Genomic DNA, 22188 nt, shown 5'->3' with positions numbered 1-22188 from the left:
GACTTGATATCAATGGCAGTGAATTAGATGTCATTAGTTTCAACTCGATGCTACCAACAGTTATCCCACAGCAAGTGCAGCCTCACCCTACCACAGATAGTCCTTTTGTCTCATCCATCACTCACTCAGCCTCTGACACTGAAGATTAAATTTTCTCTTTCCCAATTCTGATGAAAGGCATTGGTTTAAAATTGGTTTTACTACTTCTTCCCAACACTGCTTGACCTGTGGAATGTTTCCAGTTTGCTTTTATTCTAATGTTACAGATTGATTCACTTTTTCCACTGCCATACACTTCAGCCCCACAGCACATTGTTGACACCCAGTATGGAGCTACTAGATCTACTTTCAGTCCATTCCATTATTACCAGCACTGTGCTATAACGCATCTTCCTTGTGAAGTCAAGGATCGCAGTGGTTACTGCAACCAATCCCATCATGCCACAGGTAGATTGGTGAAATCAAGAAGTTTACCCACAAACACAATTTGCAAATACATCCTTCCAGACCAACAGTTCAGTCAATACTGGTGTTGTCAAACAACTCTTCATGATACACTGACGTCAGTAACACGAGGCTCAGTAACTATGTTTTTGCAGGCCCCCACCCCCCAAAAAGAGAATTAATTCCCCAAAAGGAAGAATGTACAAGTAGGCTTCTTTGCTCATACCTGACCTAATGTCACAAGTTTGAAGTGTGAATTCAATGTTACTCTTTCCCACCTGTACATGAGCATTGTTGGTTTCATCCTGCCAGTACCCAAGGATTGTGTTGCAGGGTTTGGAGCATTATTTGATACAATCTGCATGTATGACTTGCCAGGCTATTGCATGACTACCTTAAATACAAGTCACACACATCTGTGCTAGGCTGACTGAACTCAGTGACTTTTCTATTCCTGGTTCTATAGAAGATTTATGCATGATAATTCAACCAGTTTTATTCATTGTGTCTCAATGCTAGGGCATTTCAAAAGATAATGATTTATCTACACTGGCAGTTCTGCATTCACAGACAAGATCGCAGGTTTCCTTCCCGGGAGACTTTAAATGCATTTTATGACATTCATAGTTATTTTTTTAAATTCTAGATTAAACTTATTTAAATTTCCTAGTTGCAATTTTAGAATTTCAACTCTGATCTCTGGATTGCTCGTTCAGGCTTTTGGATTTCTAGGCCTGCACCACAGCAAATAAAAATAAAATGACTGTAGGTACTGGAAATCTGACAATGGGTCACTGAAGCCATGATGAAAGCACTATAGTCAGCTTTGTTTTAGCTACAAATAATGAACTTGCATTTAAACAGTACTTACCACAAAGAGTGCTATCAGAAAATAATTCACTGCCAGTGAAACACTTGAAATGCCTGTAGGCCATCCCCTGGTATTACTGATGTTTGTAAGTTGACTTTGTCTGCAGTTTGGAAAATGTATATAAAAACCCCAAACACACTAAATATACCTCCAAAATATTGAAATTGAATTACATCGAAAGCAAGATTATTATGAAAGAACAATTATTATTAAAGTGACAAAAGACGAAACTAATTCTGCAGTTCATAGGAAAAACACATGCAAGTACTTTGGACTTTGGAATTTAATATCATCAAAAATTGTTCATACGTAGGAACGTCCATAAGGCAGAAGTTCATCACCTTTACAGCCGCAGTGAAGCACAATTGCAAACTTGCACACATCAAAATCACACAAACATTGATCAGATATTCTCAAGTAATTATTTTATAATCATGAGTAGATACGGCCTCATCAAAACAATGCATCTACAAGCTCGATCCTCAGTCTTGAAGCAATGGTGTCAGAAGCTCATTTTTCTGAAGTATGTTAGGAACATGTCAATATCTCTTGAGTATGACAAATCCACAATCTCCTACTCAAGAGAAAAGAGTCACAAATAATGAAAAGGGATTGTGAGAGAAGGATGACAAATCAAGCTTGCAAATTATTATTTCACAAGAGCAATGATTTTTTAAAACATTCTGTATGAGGCAGATCAGTAGTTAAAGTTCCTAAAATATACTTTCAAGATTTAGGAGAAAAGAACAGGATGGTGAAAAGAACAATCATTGTGAATCTCACTGTAACAAATTCAGACAGGACGGAGACGAAGGTTAAATGGCCTAATTCTACTCCTATATCTTATGATCTTAAATAGACTGGATGCAGGGAGGATGTTTTCCCCTCCCAGCAGGCTTGGAGGTGGGGAGGTTAAGGAATGGCCTGTCTTAAAGATCTGGAGCAAGACATTCAGAACTAAGATGAGAATAGATTTCTTCAGAGGATAGTGACCATAGATGGATTTCTCAAAACAAAAGCTTTAGGGCATACAACAAAAGAGCAGAAGTATGAAGGTTCACCAGCTACTGTCTTACTGAACAGCAAAACACAAAGGCTATTTGGTCTACTCTTACTCCGATTTTGTATGTTTCTACTCTCGTTACTATTTTGACAGAATGTCTATTTCCAACCCAGCAGCAGTGGCAACTTGTGTTGAATGGCATGTCCAACAAAAGACTGTGGGTAATAACCATCTCCTTGATTAGCTTGATTACAAGCAAAACAATGCTAATTAACAAGTCTCAATGCATCAAAATGTTCTTTTTAAGTAGGAAGGTACAAAATCCACATCTACACCTTTATTGTTGTGTAACCAGTTGTTATTTGTCTTCTAAATTTCCTTCCGAATGTATTGTTCTCTTTTTTTCTACTATAAATTGAGAACCATCCATGGACTTTTACTACATACTTCACAGTAAGTAACATACTTAAACCGCAAAGTTAGTGTAGAATATTACTTATTCAGTATACTTTAGAAGTTCATACAAGTCCAAACACCATTTTTCATACAAACTCTAGACCACCTTGACTTCCTCTGAATACCAGTATCATAATAAGCAGTTTAGCTCCAGATCAAGTTGCTTCTTCAGCTGCGATCCAAGATTGCAAGAACGTACTAGTGTTGTTGGATATTTTGACCATTGAACTAAACATTGAGCACTTAATAGTTCCACAATTAAACTATAAAATGCTAATGCTGTAAAGCTCAGATATCTGACACCATAGATGGAAGTTTCTAGAATCCACATCACTTTAGTTCTTACTACCGAAGCCATGAAAGGGTTAACATATTTCCTGTTCTCTCAATCCACCCCTCCCCAACTGCTCTGGAAACACTCGACCTCTGCAAAAACAAATGAATCAGCTGGAACAGACAAGCATCTGATCATTTTTTGTTCTCACTGCTAATCCAACACAAACACAAGGCTTTCTATCCCCCTAATGCTACATAAATTATATCCCCAAAACAAACATAATCAAGGTACACATATACCTCTGCTGAACACTTCATTCAACCACTGCCCTATCATCCTGACATGTTCAGCATCATGAATTCCCAAAAAAAAACAAAATAAAAATCTCACTCTGCAACTTTTATTGTTCCTTACCACAATCACATGAGGTGAGTGCACCAAAGACTTCAATTCATTAAGATCGTTTTCGGCCTGTTAACAAAAAACACTGATTAGTGCAGCCCAATGCACACCAGACAAAGAACCTGTGTGGAGACAGCTGATTGAACGTTACCTTTTCCCATTCTCCCTCCATAACGTGATTGCGAAACTTAGTAGCGGAAGAATGCTCTAAGCAGCAGCCCGATTCCTGCATCAAAAGATCCACCGTTTGGCTATAAGAGGAGAAATACTTCAAACCTTGAACCCCAATGACAGTACTGTAAAGGAAAGCTGGAACACAGTTCTGATGACAACTTAATCACATGCTCCCATTATTATTTTAGCATTTAAGATTGCTAGAACAAAATGTGAAATATGTTATTTTAAAATAAATCCATGTCAAGACTTAGTCAACCCTGCAAGTTCTGTATAATTTGTGTGCAAAGATTTAGGTACAACTTGTGCACAACCTGTACAAGTCAAAGGTAAAAATTGAGTATCATTAGGTATATTACTTAGAAATCACAAAACATTGACAATTTTCCCAAATATTGAAATATGGCTCAAGGATACAACTTGGAACAATGTTTCCCAGGAACCCGTATCAAAATTTCAATCATTTGATTCTTTTTTGAAATCCAAGCTCCAGACTAAACCAAATATACAGTAGCAGGAAGGAACATCTTAATCAAAATGTTAAGTATTCTGGACCAGTTAAAACTAGCTATTACTCAATATTATTACAGAATATATTTATTTTTATATAGACAATTATAAGATTTGAGCTAAAGAAGCATTTCTATTTGATTATTATACAGCCAGAGTTTCTACAGGCTTTTGACAAGGTTTCAAATGGCTGGCAGCTGAAGACAAGGGAGTGTAGCAAATTGGATCCAAAGTTGGCTCTGGGGCAAAAGCAGAACACAATGATTCGCAGGTGGTTTTTTGACTGCATAGTTACCACCAGTGGGGTTCCATAAGATTCTGTATAAACTACCTTTCTTTCTGTTATTGATTAATGAATTAGATTTAAATGTAGGAAACTTGCAAACAATATAAAAATCAGTTTAAATTCATGCAAAAATATTTAAACCAAGAAGAATTAGATGGCAGAAAACAAAAGAATTAAATCCAGAGAAGCATAAGATGATGAACTTGAATGTGTACAAGGCAAAGGAATACACAGATGAAAAGGTGTGGGGAAGAGTCACCAGTAAGTTTGCTCACTGATTGAAAGGTAGAACAGTACATTATGATTAAAAAGACAGACATAATGCCCCATTGATTAGTCAAGAATATGGTATACAAGAAATGCATATAACACTTGTTAGGCTAGAAAGTTGAATACTGTGTACAGGTATGGTCAGAATAAAGATATTGCACTTGGGGCGGGGGGAGATGATGATAGAACACAGCTTACAAAGACTTTGCGACTATAAAATCCTAGTTACCTTGTAAAGGCTTGAACTTGCTTTCCTAGAAACCAATACAGCAGGGTGACTACAGTGAAACACATGAAATGAGGAAAGACCTACTTTACTCAGCAAGGAGCAGAGATTTAAAGCAATGAGTAGAATCTAAGGCAGGAGTCTGAGAGAAAGTTTACCCCCATCTTGTAATATATGTGCATGTTTGACTATGATAGTAACAAACGAAACAAAATGATATGTTTGAAATGGCTGAGGCTGGATGGCTAGAAAGGCTGGGCAGCCACTCTTTGAGCAGCACGGACACAATGGGCCGCAAGTCACCGTTGGTTTAGTTTTTGACAGTTTTAAAACATGCAGCAGCGCCCACCCTCCAGCGGATCCCGGGACCGACATGGCAGCCCAAGGTCGGAGTTACACTCACTTCAGCCCCAGGCTATGCAGGTGCTGTCCAATCAGTCGGATCACATCCTCGTCAACCTGGGACAAGCGCTTCTTCTTCTTGTACGTCGCTTGGTCAGGGCTGACACCGCCGGGGCCGGACACCAGGTGAACGACGGCGGCGGCGGAGGAAGAGGGCAGTCCGTTGGAGTGAGCGGCTGAGGGGGTGATACCGTAGGACCCAGTCGCTTCCTCCCCGGGCCCGGCCTGGCCAATTGCGTCCCCGTTCTGCGCCGCCGCCGCCGCGCCGCCTTGGTTCCCATTGGCCTGCATGACGCCGGGAACCGGGCGCCCGGAGCCGCCTCCTCCTCCTCCAAGGCCCAGGAGGCCACCGAAGTTACCTGGAGGGTTGCTGGGGCCTAGTCGAGCTCCGCAGTGGGCCGCCCCGGGACCACTCTCGCCCTCCGCCGCCGTCGTCGCTCGCTGCTTCTTCCGCGGGGGCGGAGACACTCCGCCGCTCTCCGAGTCGGAGGAAGAGGAGGAGGAGGCCAGAGTGAACGTCGTGTGCTCGGCCGCAGCAGCCGCCGTGGTGGCTCAGTGCACTGCGGAGTGTCAGCCAATGCCTTGTCCGGTAGACGGGGGCCTCCGCCGCCTCCTCCCCCTTGGGGAGGGGCGGGGCTCCTGACAGCGCCGCCCGGGGTAGTGGGGGAAGGAGACGGAAAGTTCCGGAAGGTTCCGCGCCCGCCGATCGCCAACGGTCACCCGGCCGCGGGGTTTCCCTCACTGCTCCCTGGCGGCGATCGACGCCACTGGGGATGACCGCGCCGGCCGCTCGCGCTGCGCCCTCCCCCCTCGCGAGCTCAATCCGTCGGTGATGGTCGTCCGTTCACTGGGCCGCCTTTGTCACGGATACATTACTCCCTGCACCCACCACCTCCTGCTCCTCTCGCCTGCCGTAACGCTTTTGTTATCGTCGCCGCCGTCCTTCCCCAACACAAACCCACAGCCTGATGGAATCCGCCTCACAACAACTGAACAAACCGGATGTTTCCACACTTCCGCCGAGCGAGGGGGCGGGGAAAGGAGAGCTCCGCCTCTGTGGCGTCATCACGCCGCCTTTCGACACAAACCGTTGCCAATCTGAAGAAGTTGGAAGCCAAGCTAAGGGGTCAAGGTTGGATGGAGAGTGGAGGGATTGAGGTGTCAGCTTGTGAATAAAGGATCGAGGGGCGGAGATGTCAGCCAGTGAATGGAGGGTCGAGGGACTGAGATCAGTGAATGGAGGGTTGAGGGACTGAGGTCAGACAGTGAATAGAGGGTCGAGGGACTGAGGTCAGACAGTGAATGGAGGGTCGAGGGACTGAGGTCAGTCAGAGAATGGAGGGTCGAGGGACTGAGATCAGACAGTGAATGGAGGGTCGAGGGACTGTCAGCCAGTGAATGGAAGGTCGAGGGACTGAGGTCAGACAGTGAATGGAGGGTCGAGGGACTGAGGTGTCAGCCAGTGAATGGAGGGTCGAGGGACTGAGGTGTCAGCCAGTGAATGGAGGGTCGAGGGACTGAGATCAGTGAATGGAGGGTCGAGGGACTGTGATCAGTGAATGGAGGGTTGAGGGACTGAGATCAGTGAATGGAGGGTCGAGGGACTGAGGTCAGACAGTGTATAGAGGGTCAAGGGACTGAGGTCAGCTAGTGAATGGAGGGTTGAGGGACTGAGGTCAGCCAGTGAATGGAGGGTCATAGGGTGAGATGTCAGCCAGTGAATGGAGGGTCGAGGGACTGAGGTCAGACAGTGAATGGAGGGTCGAGGGACTGAGGTCAGACAGTGAATGGAGGGTCATAGGGTGAAATATCAGACAGTGAATGGAGGGTCATAGGGTGAGATGTCAGACAGTGAATGGAGGGTCGAGGGACTGAGGTCAGACAGTGAATGGAGGGTCGAGGGACTGAGGTCAGACAGTGAATGGAGGGTCATAGGGTGAGATATCAGACAGTGAATGGAGGGTCAAGGGACTGAGGTCAGCCAGTGAATGGAGGGTCGAGGGACTGAGGTCAGCCAGTGAATGGAGGGTCATAGGGTGAGATGTCAGCCAGTGAATGGAGGGTCGAGGGGTAAGATGTCAGTCAGTGAATGGAGGGTCGAGGGACTGAGATCATACAGTGAATGGAGGGTCGAGGGACTGTCAGCCAGTGAATGGAAGGTCGAGGGACTGAGGTCAGACAGTGAATGGAGGGTCGAGGGACTGAGGTGTCAGCCAGTGAATGGAGGGTCGAGGGACTGAGATCAGTGAATGGATGGTCGAGGGACTGAGATCAGTGAATGGATGGTCGAGGGACTGAGATCAGTGAATGGAGGGTCGAGGGACTGAGATCAGACAGTGAATAGAGGGTCGAGGGACTGAGGTCAGACAGTGAATGGAGGGGTGAGGGACTGAGGTCAGACAGTGAATGGAGGGGTGAGGGACTGAGGTCAGCCAGTGAATGGAGGGTCGAGGGACTGAGATCAGTGAATGGATGGTCGAGGGACTGAGATCAGTGAATGGAGGGTCGAGGGACTGAGATCAGACAGTGAATAGAGGGTCGAGGGACTGAGGTCAGACAGTGAATGGAGGGGTGAGGGACTGAGGTCAGCCAGTGAATGGAGGGTCGAGGGACTGAGGTCAGACAGTGAATGGAGGGTCGAGGGACTGAGGTCAGAGTGAATGGAGGGTCGAGGGACTGAGGTCAGACAGTGAATGGAGGAGTGAGGGACTGTCAGACAGTGAATGGAGGGTCGAGGGACTGAGGTGTCAGCCAGTGAATGGAGGGTCGAGGGACTGAGATCAGTGAATGGAGGGTCGAGGGACTGTGATCAGTGAATGGAGGGTTGAGGGACTGAGATCAGTGAATGGAGGGTCGAGGGACTGAGGTCAGACAGTGTATAGAGGGTCAAGGGACTGAGGTCAGCTAGTGAATGGAGGGTTGAGGGACTGAGGTCAGCCAGTGAATGGAGGGTCATAGGGTGAGATGTCAGCCAGTGAATGGAGGGTCGAGGGACTGAGGTCAGACAGTGAATGGAGGGTCGAGGGACTGAGGTCAGACAGTGAATGGAGGGTCATAGGGTGAAATATCAGACAGTGAATGGAGGGTCATAGGGTGAGATGTCAGACAGTGAATGGAGGGTCGAGGGATTGCGGTCAGACAGTGAATGGAGGGTCGAGGGACTGAGATCAGACAGTAAATAGAGGGTCGAGGGACTGAGGTCAGCCAGTGAATGGAGGGTCATAGGGTGAGATGTCAGCCAGTGAATGGAGGCTCGAGGGACTGAGGTCAGACAGTGAATGGAGGGTCGAGGGACTGAGATCAGTGAATGGAGGGTCGAGGGACTGAGATCAGTGAATGGAGGGTCGAGGGACTGAGGTCAGACAGTGAATGGAGGGTCATAGGGTGAGATATCAGACAGTGAATGGAGGGTCAAGGGACTGAGGTCAGCCAGTGAATGGAGGGTCGAGGGACTGAGGTCAGCCAGTGAATGGAGGGTCATAGGGTGAGATGTCAGCCAGTGAATGGAGGGTCGAGGGACTGAGGTCAGACAGTGAATGGAGGGTCGAGGGACTGAGATCAGTGAATGGAGGGTCGAGGGACTGAGATCAGTGAATGGAGGGTCGAGGGACTGAGATCAGTGAATGGAGGGTCGAGGGACTGAGGTCAGACAGTGAATGAAGGGTCATAGGGTGAGATGTCAGACAGTGAATGGAGGGTCGAGGGACTGAGGTCAGACAGTGAATGGAGGGTCGAGGGACTGAGGTCAGACAGTGAATGGAGGGTCATAGGGTGAGATGTCAGACAGTGAATGGAGGGTCGAGGGACTGAGGTCAGACAGTGAATGGAGGGTCGAGGGACTGAGGTCAGACAGTGAATGGAGGGTCATAGGGTGAGATGTCAGACAGTGAATGGAGGGTCGAGGGGTGAGATGTCAGCCAGTGAATGGAGGGTCGAGGGACTGAGGTCAGACAGTGAATGGAGGGTCATAGGGTGAGATGTCAGACAGTGAATGGAGGGTCGAGGGGTGAGATGTCAGCCAGTGAATGGAGGGTCGAGGGGTGAGATGTCGGGCATCTCAAGACGGAAGTACAAACAGGAGATGGTATTGGGTGATAGGAGTTGCTGGAGGAAGGTAAATGTCAGATTTCTGGATAACCGAAAACTAGTGGCCAATTGACCTTTGTAGTGGAGATCACTTGTCTGTTCATCCCTCCCAACTGATCTCCTTCTTGGAACTTATCCTTGCAAGTGGAACAAGTGCTACACCTTCCCTTACATCTCTTCCCGTACTACTATTCAGGGCCGCATGCAGTCCTTCCAGGTGAGGTTACACATCACCTGAGAGTCTGTTGGGGTCATCTACTGTATCTGGTGCTCCAGGTATATTGGTGAGACCCAATGTAAATTGGGAGACTGCTTCACCGAGCACCTACGCTCCATCTGCCAGAACAAGCATGATCTCCCTGTGGCCACCATTTTTAATTCCACTTCCCGCTTCCATTCCAATATGTCAGTCCATGGCCTCCTGTACTGTCGCAATGAAGCCACTCTAAGGTTGCAGGAGCAACACCTTGTATTACATCTGGGTGGCTTCCAAACTGACGGCATGGACATTGATTTCTCAAAATTCTGGTAATGCCCTCCTCTCCCCTTCACCATTCTCCATTCCCATTTCCCTCTCTCATCTTATTACCTCCCTCTGGTGCTCCTCCCCACTTCACTTTTTTTCTGTGGCTTTCTGTCCTCTCCTATCAGATTCGCCCTTCTCCAGACTGTTCCTCTTTCACCAATTGACTTCCCAACTTTTTACTTCAAGCTTCCTCCTCCCAGTTTCAACCATCACCTTGTGGTTCTTCCTCCCTTTCCCCCACTTTCTTACTTTGACTCCTCATCTTTTTTTCTCCAGTCTTAATGAAAGGTCTCGGCCTAAAACATCGACTATGCTCTTTTCCATAGATGCTGCCTGGCCTGCTGAGTTCCTCCAGCTATTTGTGTGTCTTGCTTGACCATTGTAGTCGAATATCGTCTAGTGATAAAGGCAGTAGACAGGATTTTAAAAAAGAAAGGAAGAGTTTAAGGTATTGTTGAGCTTTGAATATGGATCGGTTTCTGATGTCAATCCAATTAGATTAGCTAAGTATTTTTAAAAAGCGTTAGGAGATATTGTGGGCGCAAAGCCTTTAAGCGATGGGGCACTCTTTGTGTTTTGTAAAGATAGTAAACAACATGAGAAAAGGTTAGAAGCTGTGGGAAGAAGGAAAGTAACATCAAGAAATTATATTGAACAGCTGTGGCTTTGAAGAGTAATTACAGGAGCACTTCTAGATGTATTCATGATCCAAATTAAAAATTATTTAATCAGGAAAAAGTTGTAGACCCTAAATGTTTCAACATGTTGCACAGTGGAGTAAGAACTGATAGCTAACTTTGATGGAATAAAGTTGCCAAATCTCGTTAACTTAGGCTATATAAGTTGTATGATGCTGCCCTCTCTGAGACTCCTTTAGTGCCAGGAGATTGGTCACGTTGTAACTGTGTTTAGGGGTAAGAGGCAGTGTTATATTTGTGGTGGAGAACATTATTATGGTTATTGTGGAAAAGGTATTAGGTCAAAATGTAGCAGTTGTGGAGGAAACATAGATTAGCTTATGCACGGTGTCCTATATATAAGAAAGCTGTGGAATTGGAATGTGCTTGAGTAGAAATGGGCATACTGTATCATATGCAGGGGCTTTTCAAAAATATAGAAGTCCATGTCAATGGTATCTATTAACATCCAGAATACAAGTAAATCAAAGTCAGTGTGTAAAGTGCATGATTTTTACAAAGGATTTGTTGATAAACTAAAATTTGTTAGTTTCATGGCAGATGTGGTACAGCACAAACTTAAAAAGATAGTATTTTCTGGAAGGAAAGTATTTGGTGTGCTTGAATGGTGTTCAACAGGTTGTGTAACACACCTTACGTTGGTCTGCCAACTACCATTGAACATTACTAGCAGAAGAAAAAGGGCATAAGTAAGTTACTCCAAATATTGCCAGGCAGCAGCTACTGGCAGGTCACCCATCTCAAACATCTTGCTTCTTTGCTTGCAATATATGCCATCAACAAATTGCACTCCATGCCAAGACCTCTTCAACAGCACTGCCAAAACTGCCACCAGAAAAGCAGGAGTTAAGTTTATGGGAATGCCACTGCTAGTTAATTCCCTTCTAAGGTCCTGAGTTGGAAATGTATTGTCATACAATGGGGGTTAAATTCAAGAACCCTATAATTAACACTTTAGAATGTTTTTCACTGGAATCACTGTTGTAGTTGAAGGAATCACATCAATGTACTCCTTAAAATATAATTAATATGTATTCTGCCTGGGTAGTTTACAACTGAACAGCATGAACTTTGAATTCTCTAACTTCCAGTAAATGCTTCCCCCTCTATTCCCTTCTTTTTCTCCTCCAGATACACCCAACTCTTCCTACACTTATCCCAGCCCCCATCACCCTGTTTCCCTCCTTCCTGTGTCCTCTCTAACACTCACAGTTTCTTCCCACTGGATCCCTTCCCCATTAATACCCTCTGTCTTCCTCACACCTCTCACTTAATTCCATGCACCACCTTCCCCTCCAATCAGATTTCATCATCTTCAGCTCTATGTCTCCTCCACCTATCACCTCCCACCTTCTGTTGCTATTTCCACTCTTCCCTTCTCCACTATTGCCCCTCTTTATCTGGATCCACTTATTGCCTGCCAGATCCTGCTCCACCTCTTTTTAGTAGCTAGCTTCACTCTGTTATTCAGTCCTGATGAAGGGTTTCAGCCTGAAATGTTCGAAGTAAATTTATTATCAAAGTATATATATGTTACCATACACTACCTTGAGATTTGTTTTCTTGCAGGCATTTACAGGAAAAATACAATAGAATTTTATAAAAGGCAAAGACTGACAAGCAACAAATGTGCAAAAAAAGGTAAACTGCAAGTGAAAATAAAATTGAGAACATAAGTTGTAAAGAGTCCTTGAACATGAATCTATGGGTCATAGAATAAGTTCAGAGTTGTGGTGAATGAAGTTATCCATGCCAGTTCAGGAGTCTGATGGTTGTAGGGTAATAACTGTTCCCGAACTTGATGGTGTGGGACATAAGGCTTCGGTACCTCTCGCCCAATGGTAGTATTGAGAAGTGGGCATGGCCTGGATGGTGGGGAGTCATTGATGAATGCTGCTTTCTTATGGCAGCACTGCATATCCACTGTCCATTTCCCTCTGCAAATGTTGCCCGCCCTGCTGAGTTACTCCACTATCTTCTTTTTTTCTGTAGAGCCACTATCCTGTCAATAAATATCCAGCACCGATCAAGAAAGAAGAGACGCTCTTAACACTTTCACAGCTTCAGGACTCCACCAAGGCTATAAAAATAATTTTAAGAAATCTTCCTTGGTAGTCTCTTGAGATGGAGAATGACTCGCTTCTAGGCCAGCTCTATAGGTTCTGAAGAAACTCTCCCCACGATGACAGGAGCTCCCTGATGAGTCAGGCAGGTGAGTAGGTTGGACCTTCAGCCTTTACACAGAGCTGCCATGTACTCCTGATCTACGGACTAGTGTTTTCAATATCATCATGAATGCTCCTTCTCCACTTTGAGTAGACAGACACCAAAGATTTCTAGGAGTTTATGAGAATATTGTATTATTTTCAAAAAGGGTCATGTCAGACTTGAACCCATTTCTCCATGTATCTGGTAGCCTATTCAGGTCAAAGCTTGGAACAGGGTATTTGATTTGGGACTTTCATATCAAGCATAAACTTAATGGTTATTCTTAAAGCAGATTTGAAAGATTTGGGGAAAGCTACATTGCTGGTTCACTGGTGCTGGAGCTACGTAGTATGTAGAACAGCACAGCAGAGGATCAGGCCCTTTGGCTTACAATATCTGTGCCAAACACAATGGCAAATTAAACTAATTCCCTCCATTTCCTGCATATTCACTATCTGTTAGCACAGTGTTGAGTATTACAATTGTATCTGCTGCCATGTCTACCTCTGGCTGCCTGTTCCTGGTCCCTACCATTCTGTGCAGAAAACTTAGCCGGATATCTTCCTTAAACTTTTCCCCCTCACCTTAAATGGATGTCTTTTGGTATTTAATATTTCTACCCTGGGAGTAAGGTACTACAGGTGTCTGAAGCATAATCTAAATGTAGTCACTGATAATTCAGCACCTTCTGTTTGCGTTTTAAAGTCTGCAGTTCACATTAATTTGATCTTTCCACAGCCTCTGCTTTTAATCTGTCTTCCTTTATATTAAAAAGAAACACTCCCACAAGGTCAATCTTTGTTGACAAATTTCTAAGTCTGTAAGTACACAGAATACTATATAAATATCTACAGTAGGAGGCAATCTGGCTTCTACAACAATTTATCTGTTTCAGTCCTCAATATCTCTTCTGTTTCACTTCCTCACTTACTCAGTTTGACATTGTTTCAAATACTTATCTATCTCCTCTTTAAGTACTTCTAGTGAATTAACATCCATAGCCCTCTGAGGCAGAGAATTCCAGGAATCCACCCATTATCTTGTAGAATGTCCCTTATTCATCACTCCAATTAGTGGAAATATCACAAGATGTTTCAATAAATCGCTCCTCATTCTTAGCAAAAGAATATGGATTTATAGGATAACCTTCTCATCCCAGGGTTTAGCCTGGTTCTCTTCTGGACTGTCTTCAGCAGTGGTTTATTCTTTCTGCAATAAGGCGATCAAAACCATTCATAATACTCCAGATGTGACCACAACTGCATCTTGTATAATAGTTACAATTCTTTGCTAGTATTAAATTCTAGTCCAGGAGCAATAAAGGTTATTTACACCCACCTGCTAGTAATGGCTCAGCAGTATATCTACTGCAAAAATTGAGTAAATCCAGTCTTTGGATAAGGTGAATATCAGAATTTATGATGACAAGATATCGTAATTATAGCTTTATTTATTCAACTGGGACAATACTATAAGAACATAGAACATTCATCATAGAACAGTACAAGCCCTTTAGCCAACAATTTTGTGCCAACACTTTAACCTGCATACTCTGACATCATTCTAACCCTTCCCTTTCATAGAGCCCTCCATTTTTCTTTCAATCATGCACCTATTTAAGTGTATCTTGCAAATCCTTAATGTAGCTGCCTTTACCATCAATCAACCTGATAGTGCATTCCACATACCTACCACTCTGTATAAAAGAAACTTGCCTCTGGCATTACCCCATCCTCCACTACACTTTCCTCCCAACAACTTAAAGTTATGGCAACCCATGTTGGCCATTTCCACCCTGGGGAAAAGTCTCTGGCAGTCCACTCCATCTATGCCTATTATCATCTTGTACAGCTTTCTCATTCTCCTTCTCTCCAAAGTGAAAAGCTCTAGCTTGCTCAACCTTTCCTCAAAAGACATGTTCTCTAACCCAGGCAGCATCCTGGTAGATCTCTTCGGCACCCTCTCTATCGTTTCCACATCCTTCCTATAATGAGGTGACCAGAAGTGAACACAATACAACCAGTGCAAACACGAGGAAATCTGCAGATGCTGGAAATTGAAGCAACACACACAAAATGCTGGTGGAACACAGCAGGCCAGGCAGCATCTATAGGGAGAAGCGCTGGCAATGTTTGAGGCCGAGACCCTTCGTCAGGACAGCCAGTGCAACCAGTGTGGTCTAACCAAGGTTTTATAGAGCTAGAACATTACTTTGCAGCTCTTGAACTAATGAAGGCCATCACACCATTCTTAACAAACCTATCTGCTAGCTCTGCAATTTTCAGGGATCTATGGATGCAAACTCAAAATTCCTTTGTCCTTCTACACTGTTAAGAATCCTGCCATTAACCCTATATTCTGCCTTAGTTGTTCTTCCGAAGTGTATCACTTCACACCTTTCTGGGCTGAACTCCATCTGCCACTTCTCAGCCCAGCTGTACATTATGTCCTGTTGTAACCTACAACAATCTACACTATCCATGACTCCTCCGATCTTGGTGTCATCTGCAAATTTACTAATCCACTCTTTCACTTTCTTATTCAAGTTATTTATGAAAATCACAAAGAATGGGGGTCCCAGAACAGAGCCTTCTAGAACACCACTTGCCCCTGACCTCCAGGCAGAATACATTTCATCTGCTACCACCCTCTGCTTTCTGTAAGCGAGTCAATTCTGAATCCATACAACTGGGTTTCCCTGGATCCCATGCTTCCATACCTACATTGAGGAAAATTGTCAAATACCTTGCTGTTGTTGTTGTTGTTCAGTCAGGTGGAGTCCAACTCTTTGTGACCTCATGGACCATAGGGTTTTCATGGCAAGATATGGAAGTAGAATGCCAGGCCTTTCTTCCTCACAGACACTGCTGCTGCTGCCCAGGTTGAGACCCCGCGGGGTTTGAACTCAAGAACATCTGCTTTGAAGTCCAGTGCTGATGCCACTACACCACCAGCCAGCCCTCAGATGCCTTACTAGAATCCATATACACCACATCCATTGCTCTCCTCTTATCGATATGTTTTGTCACTTCCTCAAATAATTCAATCATGGTCATGAGTCATTGCCTGACCCTCACAAAGCCATGTTGACTATCCCTAATCAGACTATGCTTCTCCAAATGCTCATATATTCTGGCTCTACGAATCCTGTCTAATAGTTTGCTCTCCACTGACACAAGACACAGTGGTTTATAATTCTCAGGGTTATCCCTATTCCCTTTCTTGAATAAAGGAAAAACATTTCCCACTCTAATCTTCAGGCACTACTCCTGTGGCCAGTGAGGATGCCAAGATCATCACCAAAGGCACAACAATCTCTTCCCTTGCTTCGTGTAGCAACCTTGGATACATCCTATCTGGCCCTATCTATCCTAATGCTTTTCTAAAGTTCCAGTGCATCCTCTTTCTTTACATTAACATGTCTAGCATATCAGTCTATTTTACACTGACCTCACATTCATCAAGGTCTATCTCACTGGTGAATACTGAAGCAAAGTATTCACTACTCCAGGTACATTTTCTCTTTTATCCATAATTTGTCCTGTTCCTCACTCTAGTCATTCTGTTTTTCACGTACATGTAGAATGTCTTGGTGTTTTTCTTAATCTTATTTGCCAGGGCCTTCCTATGTGCCCTTCTGGCTCTCTGAAGTCCATTTTTAAGTTCCTTCTTGGCTATCTCATAACTCTTAAGTGTCCTTTCTGACCCTTGCTTCCTAAACCATGAATATGCTTTTTTTCCCCTTCCTCTTGACTATATGTTGCACATCTCTTGTCATCCTTCACCCTTCCATCCTTTTCCTGCATCAATGGGATAAACCTATCCAGAATCCCATGCAAGTGCTTGTTAAATAATCTTCACCTCTGCATTGTGCATTTCCAAGAGTACATTCATTCCAAAGTGACATTCCCAAATTCCTGCCCATTAGTATCATAATTTTCCACCCCCTATTAAATAGTCACCCTTTCCATCTGCTCCTCTCCCTGTCCAAGGCTATGATAAAGAAATGCTAGGAACACCTAGACATCAAATTCACACAAGGTAAAGTCTCAACCAACCCAGCTTACTTTACAAAGTACTTTTCACAAGCATCTGAGACATGGTTTCTAAATTGGGAGAAATGTCCCACAGGCTAGTCATGACACAGCCTGGTTTTACTGAAGAACCACACTCAGCTATAATATCAAAGGTTCATTTATTATCTAAGTATGTATCCATATACAACTCTGAGATTTGTCTTCTCCAGATAACCATGAAACAAAGAAAGAACATGAAAGTCATTCAGAGAAAAACACCAAACACATCCTGCACAAAAAAGGATGGTATCCTATCAGTAGTTCAGGGAAATCAACAGAACAACAACAGTTATGACCCCTCAACCATCAGGCTCTTGAATAAAAGGGGATAACTACACTCAACTTCACTTGCCCCATCTTTGAAATGTTCCCACTACCAATGATCTCACTTTCAAGAACTTTTTATCTCATTATCTTGTTCTCTTATCTATTGCTATTTACTTATATTTGCATTTGTACAGTTTGTTGTCTTCATGGATCCTGTTACTATTCTATAGTTTTGCTGCGTATCTGCACAAGAAAATGAATTTCAGGGTTGTATCTAGTAACATGTATGAGGTTTGTTAATAAACTTTACATTGAACTTTGAAGATAGCAGGAGAGCTCTTCCCTATGGTTGCCTTCTAGCACAGGTTGGAGGGGTTCTGTAAAAGGTGGTTTTTGCTGGTACCCAGAGACTGACCATCCAGAGTCTTAACATTAACTGCTGAGCTAGAGAGATATCTATGAGGTTCCTGGCTGGCTGGAGTCATAAATGTTTGAAGCTCATGGATCCGGGACCTCCACAATATGGATGCTGGGAGCAAGCATTACACAATTAGGGAAAGATGCTTGCAGGGAGAATCAATCGGCTAATGGATATCCTCTTTTCCACTCAGTTGCCCGGTTGTCAATTCAAATGGGCAGATTTATCAGGTCATCCAGGCTGTCCTGCTTGTCATGCACTATGCCCTTTCTCTTGTGCAGGAGTTGGTGAGCAGCCTCCTGACCCCACAATGGAAGATCAAATGCTCTCTTGAACTCAACTACAAATTGCTGGAAAGACGGGGCTGCAAGGGAATCTTGTTCCTGTAGAGCGATGAACAGGCTGAGCGGGAGTCCACCTAAAAGATTCACCTTGTCAGCCTGTTTACACACATCATCACAGAACCATCCTGGCTGGGCTTGGAAAATTCCTGTGATCATTGCGGTCACCAAAGTATCTGCCAGAGGAGGAATATTCAGTTCTGGTCCGGACTCTATCACGGGAGTTGCGGCATGGTGGCTGAGGTGAATAAGATTGTTATAAAAGAGGAAGAAGGAGGTGCTGATGCTGGGAGTGGGACTGCCTTGGCTGGAGGCTGTTGAATTGTGGGAGCAAGAGCAGTAAAGACTGCCATCTGATTCTGGCTGTCAGTAGTGAGCTGTTGAACAGCGGCAGAGAGCACAGTAATGGCTGCCACTTGATTCTGGCTGACCATGGTGAGTTGCTGAACAGTGACAGAGAGCATGGTAATGGTTGCTGTCTGATTCTGGCTGTCTGTGGTGAGCAGCTGAAATGTTGCTGTGAGTGCTAAAATCTGTGCTTCCTGCTTGAACTGAGCTTGCACCTCTAGTTCTTATGGCTTTTTGAGCACCTTCTCCCTTGTAATAGTCATCCAGACCAGATGAACTGCACACTAGGGTTCTGAAAGAGGTAACAGGAGAGATTGTTGAGGCACTCTAATGATCTTCCAAAAATCATTGGACTCTGGCATGGTGCCAGAGGACTGGAAAATTGCAAATATCACTCCACTCTTTAAGAAAGGATGGAGGCAACAGAAAGGAATCTATAGACCAGTTAGCCTGACCTTAGTGGTTGGGAAGATGTTGGAGCCAGTTGTTAAGGATAAGGTTATGGAGTACTTGGTGACACAGGACAAGATAAGACAAAGTCAGCATGGTTTCCTTAAGGGAAAGTCTTGCCTGACAAACTTGTGGAATTCTTTGAGGAGATGACAAGTAGGATAGATAAAGAAGATGCAGTGGATGTTGTATATTTGGATTTTCAGAAAGCCTTTGACAATGTGCGACACATGCAGTTGCTTAACAAGTTAAGACCCCACTTGGAGTATTGTGCTCAGTTCTGGTTGCCTCACTGCAGGAATGGTGTGGAAGCCATAGAAGGGTGCAGAGGAGATTTACAAGGATGTTGCCTGGATTGGGGAGCATGCCTTATGAAAACAGGTTGAGTGAACTCAGCCTTTTCTCCTTGGAGTGATGAGAGGTGACCTGATAAAGATGTATAAGATGATGAGAGGCATTGATCGTATGGATAGTCAGAGGCTTTTTCCCAGGGCTGAAATGGTTGCCAGAAGAGGACACAGGTTTAAGGTGCTGGGGAGTAGGTACAGAGGAGATGTCGGGGGTAAATTTTTTTACTTAGAGAGTGGTGAGTGCGTGGAATGGGCTGCCGGCAACAGTGGTGGAGGTGGATATGATAGGGTCTTTTAAGAGACTTTTAGATAGGTACATGGAGTTTCGAATAATAGAGGGCTATGGGTAAGTCTAGTAATTTCTAAGGTAGGGACGTGTTTGGCACAACTTTGTGGGCCAAAGGATGAGTATTGTGCTATAGGTTTTCTATGTTTCCATGGTATTACAGGAAAGTTATTAACATGGTTGGAACATTAGTTGATTGATAAGAGGCAGTGAGTGGGAATCAAAGTATCCTTTACTCATTGGCTGCCAGTGACTAGTGGTGATCTGCAGAAGTGTTAGGACTTCTTTTTATGCTGTATATAAATAATTTAGATGATGGAATAGATGGATTTTTTGCCAAGTTTGTAGATCATATGAAGATCGGTGAAGGGGCAGGTAGTGTTGAAGAAACAGGAAGGCTGCAGAAGGACTTAGACAGATTAGGAGAATGAGCAAGAAAGTGGCAAATGAAATACAATGTTGGAAAATGCATGGTCATGCACTTTGGTAGTAGAAATAAATGTGTGGACTATTTTCTAAACAGGAAGAATATCCAAAAATCTGAGATGCAGAAGGATTTGGGAGTCCTTGTGCAGTGAGGTTAACTTGCAGGTAGAGTCAGTGGTGAGGAAGGCAAATGCAATGTTTGCATTCATTTCAAGAGGTTTAGAATACAAAAACAGGGACGTGATGCTGAGGCTTTATAAGGTACTGGTAACGCCCATCTTGAGTATTTTGAACAGTCTGCGTCACAACCACAGATTTGGCAACGCAGCAAATGTGACAATTGTGCTCATGAATATGCACGTGTTAGTTAATTATTACATATTTCATTGTGATAATATTTAACTCCATTCATTCCGTCATAGTATTTGTTGCGACTTTGATACAGCAACATTGCACTGCCTGCATTCTGCCTTGCCTGAGAAATTGGACTGTTGAGTCAACTGACACTGCAGACTAGCGGTATTCGTTTTATTATTAGTTGTTCTTTTCAGCCACAGTGTAGGCTTCATTTTCCATTTGAGAGTTTGAGTTAATAGCCCTGTTTGGCCTAGTGTTTATTGTTTTCTTTTCGCTTTAACATTGTTCGCATTAAAGTCTGTGAACTATCAACCTGCTTCAGTGTCTCTCACTCCGCACTTGGGCCATGTCCACACCTGGTGACAGTCTAAGGCTCTTTATCTAGGAAAGGATGTGCTGACATTTGAGAGAGTTCAGAGGAGGTTCACAAGGATGATTCTGGGAATGCAAGTTTGTCATATAAGGAACATCTGATGGTTATGGGCCTGGAATTTAGAAGGATGAGGGGGGATCTCATTGAAACTTTTCGAATGTTGAAAGGCCTAGACAGAGTAGATGTGGAAAGGATGTTTCCCATAGTGGGGAAGTCTAGGACAAGAGAGCAAAGCCTTGGGATAGAGGGGAACCCATTTAAAACAGAGGCAGAGTAATTTCTTCAGCTAGAGGGTGGTGAATTTGTGGAATTTATTACCATAGGCAGCTGTGGAGGCCAGGTCATTGGGTGTATTTGTGGAGATTGATAGATTCTTGATAGGTCACGGCATCAAAGGTTATGGGGAGAAGGCCAGGGACTGGGGCTGAGGAGGGGAGAGAAAGATCACCCATGATTGAATGGTGGAACAGACTCGATTGGCCAAATGACCTAATTCTGCTCCTATTTTGTAAGGTCTTACTTACAGAAGGATATTTTAAAAGAGTAAAAACAATTCTGATTGAGATTAGAGATGGAATCAAATGCATGCCAGTTCTGGCAGGGTTTCTAGGCCATTACTTTCTACAAAGCAGAACCTAACATCATGAATGCATGTGATGAACTCAACACCTTTTATGCAGGCTTTGAAAGTGAGAATAGAATCACACCTGTGCAAATCTCTGCAGCATCTGGTGACCCTGTGATGTTTGTTTTGGAGGCTGACATCAGAACATCTTTCAAGAGGGTGAACTCTCGCAAGGCATCAGGCCTTGGCATACAGTACCTGGTAGGGCTTGGAAAACCTGTGCCAACTGTTACGAATTCCCGTAACTGGATCACTTACCAGCAAAGATAGAGAGGTCCGTTGAAGTCTGATGGTACTATTTTTAAAAGTATTTATTGATAAAGGGGCACAAAAATAAGATTAATGCAAACATACAGATAATATACGTCATCAATACTAAATCTAAAGCGCAGGTATGATTATAACCAATAAAACGTAACTCTATCGTTGTCTAGAGGATAATGTATTGTCCGATGGAAATATAAAAGTCATTAGCTCGTTCAGGCTGCAGCGTTTTGGGTTTAAGAGAGGGAGGCGTTTAAACTTGCCCAAGTCTTTTATGATGCCAATCCGTTGAGTCAGGGGAACAGGTTTCCCCGTTGTTAGCTAAAAAGCCGTTTTCCGTGGTTTCAGCCACCAATTCCAGCCACAGAATTGAACGTACGTGGCTTGGTTTCTGATGACCGTCTGCTGTTACGTGGTCGCTTAACGTTTCTTCTGGTGCGTCTAAGGGGTTGTTCCTACAGCCCTTCTTTTATTCTGACTTGCGGGGTCGTAGATGTCAATCAGGTTGGGGGTGATGCAATCTCTCCCTCAACCAGCCCACTGTGCCCGAGGGCATTCATGTAGCAGAGCATCTCAATCCACAAATCTGTCTCCAAAAGACAATGGCCATGTCCCATAGCTTTACATTGCCGGAGAAATGAGCCAGCCTGCAAGTCTCTTTTCCCAACCCAACAAGTGATCTTGCGATTCTCACAAAGGAGGGGGCTATGGACGTAACACCCCCTTTCTTCAGGGCGTTTTTTTACCATTGGAAAAAAACGAATTCAT

The 22188-nt window shown here is 44.0% G+C and overlaps 1 protein-coding gene and 1 long non-coding RNA gene across 9 annotated transcripts in view; one reads left to right on the top strand and one right to left on the bottom strand.

Annotated features, from left to right (window-relative positions):
• LOC132400957 (WD repeat-containing protein 26) overlaps positions 1 to 5619 on the bottom strand; it is a 143650-nt gene extending 138031 nt beyond the window's left edge. For all 7 annotated transcript variants that reach the window (XR_009514439.1, XR_009514441.1, XR_009514440.1 and 4 more), the window contains exons 1-3: positions 5323 to 5619; positions 3605 to 3704; positions 3466 to 3522 (exon numbers count right to left, since the gene is read on the bottom strand). Coding sequence is in view for 4 of the 7 variants with exons in the window: in XM_059982564.1 (XP_059838547.1) it covers positions 3466 to 3522; positions 3605 to 3704; positions 5323 to 5612 (447 nt within the window). In the remaining 3 variants the exon portion in view is untranslated. The remainder of the gene's footprint in view (positions 1 to 3465; positions 3523 to 3604; positions 3705 to 5322) is intronic.
• A 4831-nt stretch (positions 5620 to 10450) lies between these two features.
• The window catches only part of LOC132400956 (uncharacterized), a 32378-nt gene continuing 20640 nt past the window's right edge, over positions 10451 to 22188 (top strand). The window contains exons 1-3 of one of the 2 annotated variants that reach the window (XR_009514437.1): positions 10451 to 12272; positions 12624 to 12843; positions 17882 to 20393. This is a non-coding gene — a long non-coding RNA (uncharacterized LOC132400956). Of the gene's footprint in view, positions 12273 to 12623; positions 12844 to 17881; positions 20394 to 22188 lie in introns of those variants that run through there. The other variant, XR_009514438.1, reaches the window with a different exon arrangement.

Source organism: Hypanus sabinus, chromosome 10 (assembly GCF_030144855.1).
Source record: "Hypanus sabinus isolate sHypSab1 chromosome 10, sHypSab1.hap1, whole genome shotgun sequence".
Taxonomy (NCBI): Eukaryota; Metazoa; Chordata; class Chondrichthyes; order Myliobatiformes; family Dasyatidae; genus Hypanus; species Hypanus sabinus.
The sequence above is the reverse complement of the archived record's forward strand: the minus strand, read 5'-3'. Positions and strand labels throughout refer to the sequence as shown.